The 10,709-nt window shown below is 37.4% G+C and overlaps 1 protein-coding gene across 3 annotated transcripts; it reads right to left on the reverse strand.

Moving 5' to 3' along the window:
* Nucleotides 1-210: 210 nt before the first annotated feature.
* MAGOHB (mago homolog B, exon junction complex subunit) lies at nucleotides 211-8,554 on the reverse strand. 3 transcript variants are annotated; one of them, XM_024733298.1, is made up of 6 exons: nucleotides 8,420-8,545; nucleotides 7,810-8,018; nucleotides 6,186-6,244; nucleotides 5,454-5,564; nucleotides 3,073-3,155; nucleotides 211-1,626 (listed from the first exon to the last, which is right to left on the reverse strand). In XM_024733298.1, the coding sequence occupies exons 3-6, from the start codon at nucleotides 6,198-6,200 to the stop codon at nucleotides 1,527-1,529; spliced, it is 309 nt and encodes a 102-aa protein (XP_024589066.1). In that variant the 5' UTR covers nucleotides 6,201-6,244; nucleotides 7,810-8,018; nucleotides 8,420-8,545; the 3' UTR covers nucleotides 211-1,526. The 3 variants fall into 3 exon arrangements, with proteins under 3 accessions (XP_024589066.1, XP_024589065.1, XP_024589067.1); XM_024733297.1 differs by lacking the exon at nucleotides 7,810-8,018 and having other exon boundaries at nucleotides 8,420-8,554; XM_024733299.1 differs by lacking the exons at nucleotides 7,810-8,018; nucleotides 8,420-8,545 and adding an exon at nucleotides 8,339-8,414.
* Nucleotides 8,555-10,709: the final 2,155 nt, after the last annotated feature.

The following is a 10,709-nucleotide window of genomic DNA, read 5'->3' on the forward strand; positions in this document are numbered from 1 at the left end:
GCCAGTGCAGGGGACACGGGTTCGAGCCCCGGTCCGGTAAGATCTCACATGCCATGGAGCAACTAAGCCCGTGCGCCACAACTCCTGAGCCTGCACTCCAGAGCCCGTGAGCCACAACAAAGAGTAGCCCCCGCTCACCGCAACTAGAGAAAGCTCGCATGCAGCAAAGACCCAAGGCAGCCAAAAATGATAAATAAATAAATAAATAAATTTATAAAAAAATAAAAATAAGTTTATTGACACCAATTAACTAGTTATTCCAGCCATAAGTGAGAAATCAACGATATGACTTATAATAGACTTATTACAGTAAATGAAAAATGTTAATTATAGAATCTAGATTGGCATATGGGTGTTCATTTTACAATTCTTTCAAGTTTTCTACGTTTGAAATTTTTCATAATAAAATGGTGGAAAATATTTTTAATTCAACAGGACTATAAATTCAGTTATATTAGCCACATCTCAAGTACTCAGTAGCCACATGTAGTATCCAGTGGCTACCCTATTGGACTGCTCAGATACAGAACATCTCTATTATCGCACAGTTTACTGGCCATAGCTGCTCAGGAGCCCCGGTGAGCCTTCAGACACCAATTCTTCCACTCTAAGGTCCCTGGGCAAAGCGGATGATGACTAACAGGCCTGCATACTTTTAGAGTGAAGGTTCAGATGTAAAAGTAACAGAATATCAGGGCATTAGCTACTAACAGGAGAAGTAATCAGGTCTATCAGAAAGGGGTTGAAGGGAACTGAGAAACATGACTGGGATGTGTTCATTAGGAGTTAGGATATAAATACATACACACACACACATATATACATAAGTCTAAATTTTAAATAATTTTTAGAGCTGAGAACTCATTTACTTCCCACAGATATACAAAATATATACATTGAGAAATAATGGAAACAGGGGCATAATAAAAGATGTGCCTAATTTGGGGTACTGACTTTACCTTCGTAACCTTGAGGAAATCACAGCTTATACAAAAACATTTAAATGTGAATGACCCCTGAGGGGTTTGTGACAAATGTAAAAAATCCAAAACCTTCTACAAACAACTTCTATAAGCACCAAAAAATTAAATCCCATCAGGTATGGTAGAAACAAGGGAAGATCTACAATTGCCTTTAAATGGATGGGAATCTGGCTACATGTTTCTACGTGAAAGACCCTCTGCCATAGAATGCACCTACTAGAACAATTTTTATCTTTAAAATGAATCAGAGATACAGCCTCCTGAAGGAAAAAATGCACTCTCCATCCAGGCTTTGATATGTTTTATTGGCGCAAAATTTCAATAAAGGTGGCTTTTATTTACAGAATTTAATGTGTGTGGGGACTGTCCAATCCACTTGGACCCAGGGGAAGATAATCATTAAGCCTGTTTATGCATTCTCTTATTTTCAGTTTGCATACAAAAAAAGCTTGCTTCACATTCATAAAAACCCCAATATCATAAATGGCAAACCCTCCCTCACCCATCCCTTAATTAAATATAAACAGAGTTTCAAAAAACAATTTAGATTGGTTTAATCTTGAAATGTAATCCAATAAGACTAAAAACTAAACATTTCAGGTCCTGTACCAAATAGTAAAATACTCGAAGGCCTTCAGGATCCCTAAAATTTAAAAAGATAAAAGTTACTTTTTTCTTCCTAAAATGAAGCAACATAATAGTACAAATTAATTCCTAAAACAAAACAAAGACCAAAAACCTAAAACAATTACGTTAAAGGAATTCTGAGGAGAAAGAAAGCATTTTCTGATAACTAAAATGGATAACCTGAACAATTCCCATCTCTACCTTTTCTGTAAGAAAAAGATACATAAATTTCTTCATCAGTATTCATTTCATATTTAAAGTGTTTATTTCCTTATAAAAAATAACATTTATGCATCACAAAAATGTTTAAGGCAAATAAAATTATAAAGATAGAAAAAAGAAACTCAATACTATATAATGGCATTCCTCATGGAATAATTATAAATATTTTGGTATTTCTCTAATACTTTTCATAATTAAAATCATTTACTGTGGCCTTTTAAACATTACTTTTTCCATTACATTAAAAAAAGGTCACAAATAATTTTTAATTAATTTAGCAAATCTCTCCTTGTTAGCATTTGGATTTTTTTTCCAATTATCACTAAGGTTTTAATAAACATCTTTATGAATAATAAAGTTTTTTCATTATTTCAGAGTATTTCCCAGGATAGATGGATGCTCAGAAATGAAATCAGTTGGACAAAGATAAATGAAAAATATTAACAGCTTTTGACGCATATTATCAAATTGCTTTCCAAAAAACACTGTAACAATTTACAATCCCAGCAGGATACAAATGCCACATCCTCACCAACTATGGGAAAATAGATGTGACAGTTTAAAAGTATCTCGCCAGTCTTCATATATGAACATAGCCTTTTGTAGCCAGTAGTTATGCATTAATTCCTTTCTCCTTTCCTCTATAGATCATAAAGCACCTATTGTGTGCCAGGCATTGCACTAACTTTGAGATACGGCAAGGTTCTCAGGGAGCTTACACTGAAACCAGTTAAGCAAACAAATAAGTTATTACAATTTAGGGGGATAGGAAAAAGACACTATAAGAACATTTTGAGGGGAAAGAGTGGAAAGAAATAACTGGAGGCAGAGAGATTTTTCAGACAATGGTTATGTGGTACTGCACTTACAAAGCTTGGGAAGACACAGGTAGCTAAAGCTATACTTAAGCTATACTGGGACTTTTTCCATTTCTTTCAAGTATTAAATCCAAGGAGGAGAATGATGTTATATGGGACGAATAAGGCTGATAAATCCAATAAGGACTTCTTTTAAATTTTATGATGCTGTGTCCAGATTAAGATTATTTTTGGCAATCAGTAAAATATAACGCTAATTTCTTTGATAACAAGTCTCCACTACTATAAAAATGAGGATTACATATACATAATGAACTGATACAGGTTGCAATTAAAATAATCTTACCAAACTGGCTATAGTTCTAAAATGAGCCCCTCTAATAAATTATGTCAATTTAGTCAAAATGCTTTAACATACTCACTTTGACTGATTGACATCAATAAGAGAACCTATTTTTGATGTGGTAAAAGAAATGTGTTCATCTCCAATTACAATTTCAAGCTCCTGAAAAAAATAAAACAGAGAAATGTAGTTAATATAAAAATCCATCCCACAAGATATATGTATTCTTGCTACCAAGAAGTCCCAATTTTAGCTGCAAGTTTTCTAGCCATCATAGAGGAGGAAAAAAAAAATCAAAAATGAAACGACCTGTTAGCTATAAACTATGTAAAAAAACAAAACAACAACAAAAAAAAAAACCTCATCAGCTCCTCAGGTGTTCCCAATATTAGGATGAATCAAGAATTGCTTTCCAGGGACTTCTCTGGTGGCACAGTGGTTCAGAATCCACCTGCCAATGCAGGGGACACAGGTTCGAGCCCTGGTCCGGGAAGATCCCACATGCCGTGGAGCAACTAAGCCCATGCACCACAACTACTGAAGCCCGCGCACCCAGAGCCCCTGCTCCGCAACAAGAGAAGCCACAGCAATGTGAAGCCCATGAACCACAATGAAAAGTAGCCCCTGCTCGCCGCAACTAGAGAAAGCCCAGGCGCAGCAACGAAGACCCAGCGCAGCCATAAATAAATAAATAGAAATAAATGCAGATGTTAAAAATAGAGAGAAATAATGAAAAAAAAGAGAAAAAAAAAAGATGATGCTATCAAAGGAATGATATACTTACGAGTGACAGAGAAATGTTTCTTATGTGAGTAAAACTAGTAATATGGGTATAAGCCCATTTTTAATATAATAAATACAAACACATTTACCCTTTCTACCAGGCTCTACAAATAAACTGCATATTAATAACAGTACTACTCAGCACCCACTATGTGTCAGGCCTGGTGCCAGGGACTTTACAAACATTCTCTGTAATCCCTAAAATTGGACTAACAAAGCCTACCCTTCTCAAGTCAGCTTTATTTGCCTAATTTTACAAATGTGAAATCCAAGACTCATAAAACAGAGGAAAAAAACTGTGGATGTAGAACCACTAGTAAGTGATGGTACTAATATTTGAATCCTGGACTTTAAGACTGAGAGATTCATACTCTTTTGACTTCACAAAACAATTAAAATTAAGAACTAGAAAAACAAATATAACATAATATAGATATTTCTAGTGTGCCAAAATTAAGTATAAATTTTTCTCCATATTTTATCTGCAAATCTAAAATGAAAAAGTAAGAGGCTATGTCTGTAGTGATTTTTCAGTTTAAATTAACAGATGACCTTAAAGACACTCCTAGCTATGTATTTGAGCAGAAAATCTAATTATGTACAGTTTATGGCACACACATAATGGAGAATTAAATAAGACTCTCAAACAATCGTAAAATCTTTGACTTAAAGATCCAATAGACAATTTCTGGAGCACGAGTAATCCTCCCCACTAACCAAAACACATGAACACATCATCAAGTGGGTAGATGAAAACACTGTTCTCTCCTTGAGTCTAAAAGAGATAATAAAAGGTTTGTTGCTATTTTTAATGCACACGTATATATGTATAAAACAAACAGATCTAAATTTACTTCTTAAAAGTGTTTGCAGTGCATAAAATAAATACTGTTAACTATTACCTTTGCTTTCCTAAATAATATTTCTTTAAAGAGAAGTGTTAAGTTACTGCTACAGAGAGTCAGCATCTATTAGATTTCGCCACATTTTCTTCTAGTCAAAGAAGTTGTTATACAGTATAATCCTCGGGAATATACAAAAGCGAAATTAAATGTTTCTTCCTCCTGGGGTCATATCTCATTTCTCCAACAGGTGAAAAGACCCAATTCAGAAATCAAACTGGCTTTCTACAGAGTGAAATTAGGCCTTCAGAGCTCTTCAGCAGCCCATCGATTTTTCTGAAGGGAATATGAGAGGCAAAGGCAACGGTCAGTTGGAACAAAGAAACCAATCAAATCACTCTCTGGGGCATAAAGATGCAAGTAAGACCTTTCAAAGTTATAAATCTGGCGAAAGTGAATTTTACGTAGTCAATGAAAATTCTAATTCTCAAATTTAACAAACACTTGTGTTTTTTCCTACCTATTTTTATTTCCTAATAAAAGTAATTAACCAATAATAGCAATCATTCATAACACTGTGAAACATCTTAACTTTAGCTGGGGTGGCTGCAGAGAAGACTGTTCAGAAAGATGTCTAAAGTGACTCCTTTACTACTAGGCGGTAGCACAGAAAATGACGCAAAGTGAAATAAAATTATAAAGTATTTACCAGGTGCCTACTAAATGGAAAACCCAAGCCTCAATGAGGAGCTATTCTAAATAAACAAGGAGAAACATAACAATTATATTAACAATTTTTAGTATTTATGCATTTAACGAATTATTAAATACAAACCTGCCGGCCAACCCTGTCAGGGGGAGGCCACAAAGCATCATCTTCTTTTGTAATTTCACTGTCATCAATAATTCTCTTCAGTTCTTCCATTACACTCTTGTGTACATAAGCCTGAAAACAAGTTATAAAAATTTCAGTGTCTCTCTATTTCTCAACACAACTCAGAAGGCAATAATAAAAGAGTTACAAACCCTGAGTATTCAAATAGAATATTAAAGAAAAATTTAATTCTGATTCTAAAAGTACAACATGGGAAAGAATCATTCTTCCCTATGATTTTTCTTCACTCTCTTGCCCTTTCCTTTAAAACATATTTTTCCCTCTTCTCAACACCAGCCCCATCTTAAAACCTTGTATTCTGCCTTTGTAACACAGGACTCAAATACCTCTGAGTGCTTTGAACTTTTTCTTATACCTAACTTTTGAGACTTTCATTTAAAATTCATACTGTGTTTAAAACGTAATTATCAATTAGTTTTAAATAATGAATAGAGTAAAAAGACAAAGTTAATTATAAAATGAATTAAATGATACACTCGAATGTGGGACTACAACTGAATATATTCAGATTGCTTCTTTTGTTGTTATCGATGCTACAATTAGAAACCTTTTTCAATTTATACATCGGCTTCTTCTTTACTGCCTTAGATGTACTTTAAATATGTAAATAAAAACATAGACATGAGGGAAACAGGCTTAATATAAAAAATTACACATCTGTAAAAAACTTACCTCCTTTCTGATCATGACATCATTTTTATAATTGCTGTTGTTAGCATATCTAAGTTTTCCTGTGGGAAGTGGAAAAAAATTCAATCTATAACAGCAAAAACTGCTAAAGTATAAAGAAATGACATCGTAAGCAATTTTGAAGGTAAAAATCATTTTATACTACTACTTTTATTAATATTTCCTCCCTCCTGGCATAAGATCAATGCTGAACATATATTTGCTGTTAAGTTGGCTGAAGTTGAAGCCAGTTAACTTTTTAAACTCCATGCCTTCAATACGATTCCATATAATGGGAGGGTTATTTTCAAGGCCCATTTTTCTTAAGCTAGGTCATGATCTAGACAGGGAATCTAAAAAAGGAACTAACACTTCTCCTAAAGTTTACATTACATGTCTTATTGGTGCTGAGTTACCCAGAACATTTAATCTAATCTGTACAACAACCCTAAAAAGTATGTTTTATTCTCTCACCTATTCATAGTTGAGAAAACAGAGTTAAGTAACTTGCCCGGGGTCACACAAGATTTAGACCTAGATCTACCTTCTTCCAATACACATGCTTTCCCCACTACTCCAAAATGTTCTTTTAATTATTTGCCTTCAAATTAATGTATTATGGCAATGATACTGTTTTAGAATTGTAATTAAGAAGCACACAAACTATAACTTCTGAATAAAAATTGACCAGTTTGTTACCTGATCTACATTTAATTTTGATGTATTCCCTAATGTCTGCTTCTCCTCGTGGCTGGTCAGCTGCCCAGATACAGATATAATGTGATAATGTAACCCTGGTCCTCTAAAATGACAGGTTATCCTAATGAGAAGCCCTTAGGAATCACTGTCTTTGGGACTCATCATTACTTACGGAAAGGTTGTGGAATGGTGTGGTGGCAGATGAGAACCAGTGTTCTGGAATGAAATTTCCCTGATAATCTTAGACTACCTAATTTATGTGACTGGCTACAAGTGATACAGACAAGCTAAAAGTTGTTCACAGGCAAAGGCCCTGAAAACAGTATCACACAAAGAAAGAACAGATGGAGAATTCAGGTAAACTTGGCTCCTTAGCTAAATTTAGAAAAGACTTGGGGAGAACCAGGGAGGGTAAGGTGATTAAGGTTTCTAAATAATTGCGGAGCCGAAGTTACCCTGACTTCTACATGAAATGTGCGACGTTCCTCCCCTTTCCTAATATGTCATCCTCCCCTAATTTTTCTTTCATGCCTTCACAGAACTTTGTCCAAAGCATGAACGACAGCCCTTAATATCTATACTGCCTTACGGTTAGTTTCATGTCTATGTCACCCACCAAGGTATAACTCCTGGAGGGGAAGTAAAGAGTCTTATGCGTTACTGTCCCTTCAATTTTTGTTTTTACCTGTTGCCCAGCACATAATATGCATTCAAAAAAGAAAAGCCTATGCAGTGGGACTGTCGTTGTTACAATAAGAATTCAATATACAGTACAACCATCTAAGGAGAATCAGAGCTGTCCGAAGACAGAATTTGCTGCACTTTGCTTGGGCAGTAGGCAGTTTCACCTCATACGGCTCTCAGCAGTCTGACTCTTTTTTTCCCCTCAGAGACCAAGAAAAAAATCTACTCTCGTTTCAAGACTCACCTCAACTGTCACCTTCTCTAAAAAGACTGCCGACTCTTTCATGTAGAACTAACCACGCCCCTTCTTTATAGTCTTAATGCATCGTATAGGGAACAACTGTATTTAGGCACCCCAAACACGTCATTACACGCATTTTTCTACACGTGGGGCTCCCCGCTTCAGAGCAGGCCTCATTCGTTTTTCTCGACATTTTGCCTTCCATACAGCGCCTGAATGAATAAAAAAGATGAATGGGCAGTCCGAAATTTACTGCTCACCGGAAGATTTTAAGCATCCATGCGTCCACCGCGTGGTGAGATGTTCTCACAAACGTTCAGGTATTAGGCAGATAAACTAGAGGGCCTTTAAGGTCCCTTCCGGTGAACTGATCCTAGGATTCTGAACTTTACTATCTGGCAGTATTGGCTTTTCTTAATTAACTGACACCAATTTACTCTTTTATTCACAAAGCCAATGTACGCTTCCTATTTTCCTTAAGCTCCTCGGCCCTACTGCACACTCGCGAGCCCGCGGAGGCGCGCCCACCCACCCCAACTCCTCCGCGGCCTCTCCACGTCGCTTCCCCGTGCTCAGCACCGCGCTTCGTTGCCGCGGCCGCTTTTCTGCTCACCGTCCGGCCGAAACTCAAATTCCAGAAACTCGTGTCCAAACTTGCCCTTGTGCCCTACATAGTAGCGCAGGTAGAAATCGCTGGCCATAGCCATCCCTGTCGCCGAAAAGCCCGCCGAAGGCCCAGCCAACGCGCCGCCGGACGCCTGGCAGTGACGTCAGTCGCCCAGGATAAACGCGTCACTGCGGCATTTCCGCCTCCTGCGACCCCAGAGGAAAGCGGGCGGGCGGAGACTCGAGCGAGAGTCCTGGAGGCGCGCGGGAAGGGGCGGGCGGCAACGACCTGAACTTTCCTTTACTAGGTTGGAAGCATATTATTTTCAAAATTCAGTAGATCATATTCTATTAGGAAAGCACAGAAGTGTGAAAAGAAAGCATTTGTTACGGTCTTGGAGCTAAGGTTTCGCAGTCGTTCTGACTTGTCGGGTCTCTAATTCTCGCGGCATCCGTGGGGTGGGTGTGGCCTTATTCCCCTGATTCGTGGAGTGAGTAAAGAGAAATCCCAGGATCAGAATGGCACATCGGGGATACAAACCCTTCTCCTGCTAGATTCCTAACACGGGCCTTCCCCTTCGGACAATGATGGCTAGTTATCCGACACCTAGAAGCCAGTAGTAGAGACAAAGTAAAAAGAATTCATCAGACAGGAGGTCTGAAATTTTGAAAGGCACGTTGAAACTGAAAAATCTCTGGCAGTCATGATATAAAAGAATTCCTTTTAATAGTAAAACTTATTCAGTAAGGGTTACTCTCTGGTGGCCTCTGGAGTTTTGGCACCTTGACTTAAGATCAAATGGTTCAGCCCGCGTTTCTTACCAGATAGAATTACACGGGGAAAGGGAAGGAGTGCTCATCTAGGATAGGTTTTGAAGGATGGGGAAAGGCACGGTGAGCTTTACACAAAGCCTATTGTTCAGATATTATTCATTACCTTTCTTTTACCAACACACAGAATAATCCTGCCTGTTGGATGATTTTAACCTTCAGTGGGATTTGGTAGAAAGAGTGGCAGTCAGAAGACCTGGGATTCGTTCCCATCCCGTATCTCTACCTAACCGTGGTTAAGACGCTCTCTCTAAGCCTGTTTATTCGTCAGCCAAACGAATAGACTACAATAAACTTTGTCAAGCTCAAAGAATTGTTGAAAAGATCAGATGAGATAACGCATGTCAAATAAGATTTAGAATTTATAAAACATTATATAATGAGTTATAACGGGCATTTCCTACATGCCAGAAATTGTTGGGCACTGGTAATTAAAAAAGAGCCCTTTGCACTTGTAGTCTAGAAAACAAACATGTAGACACATATTAGCCCAAGGAAGCAAATGCTATAAGGACACAAGTCACTTTACTGGGGAAGTTGAAGAAAGGGGAAGTACCAGGGAAGGCCTGTGACAAGATGTGCTATTTGAGTTGGACCTTGTTGGGTAAATTCAGTATATGTTCAGAGGGATGGAAAAGCAAATAGCCTGAGCAAAGGTGCAGTCTTGTTACAGTGCATGCCTTGGGAAAGCCAAGCATTTCAGTATAATTAGAACACAAAGTTCATGGAAGTGGAATAACCAGAAAAGCAGACTGAGCAGGTTATGTTGAGTCTGTATTAGCAATTGTATAACTGTCAATATAGAAAACTCTATTAACCATTGTATAAATGTTAATATAGAAAAATTATTCAGTTCCAATATAGGCTGCCATTATGGAAAATATACAAGAAACATAAAGCACCATCCCTCATCACTAGGGTGATGAACCATTCCAGTCTGCCCAGGACCAAGGAGTTTCCTAGGATGTGGGACTTTCCGTCTTAAAACCTGGAACTTCCCAGGCAAACTGGGATACGTCAGTCACTGTACTTACCACAGAAATAATCCACAGAAACTTGATCATAATATTCCATAATATCTCTGAAAATATAGGCAGTAATCCATTTGTTTTTTGTAGGGAGCCTCATGCAATCTTTGGATTTCCTAATGCATTTCCTTCCCATTTTTGGCAAATGTGCCAAGTGTTCACGCTTACCTAAGTAGAGCTACAGGTACCAGGTCTGTGACTGTGTAAATAGAGCTTATGGAATGCACAGGGTTAAGATTTTTATCTGTAACCAATTACTGTCTTTATCCCCTAAAAAGACATCTGAGCTCAAGACTAATCCTCTCTAACCCTATCTGTTTTTAAGATGAAATGTGGAAAATATACTTACTCAATCCTTCCTATAATTAACAAAAAAAATAAGAAAAAAAAAAAGCCAAACTGTACGTCTCTTGTGTCACCGTAAAGATTGGAAAGTGA

This window comes from Neophocaena asiaeorientalis, unplaced genomic scaffold (assembly GCF_003031525.2).
Source record: "Neophocaena asiaeorientalis asiaeorientalis breed wild unplaced genomic scaffold, Neophocaena_asiaeorientalis_V1.1 scaffold150, whole genome shotgun sequence".
NCBI lineage: Eukaryota > Metazoa > Chordata > Mammalia > Artiodactyla > Phocoenidae > Neophocaena > Neophocaena asiaeorientalis.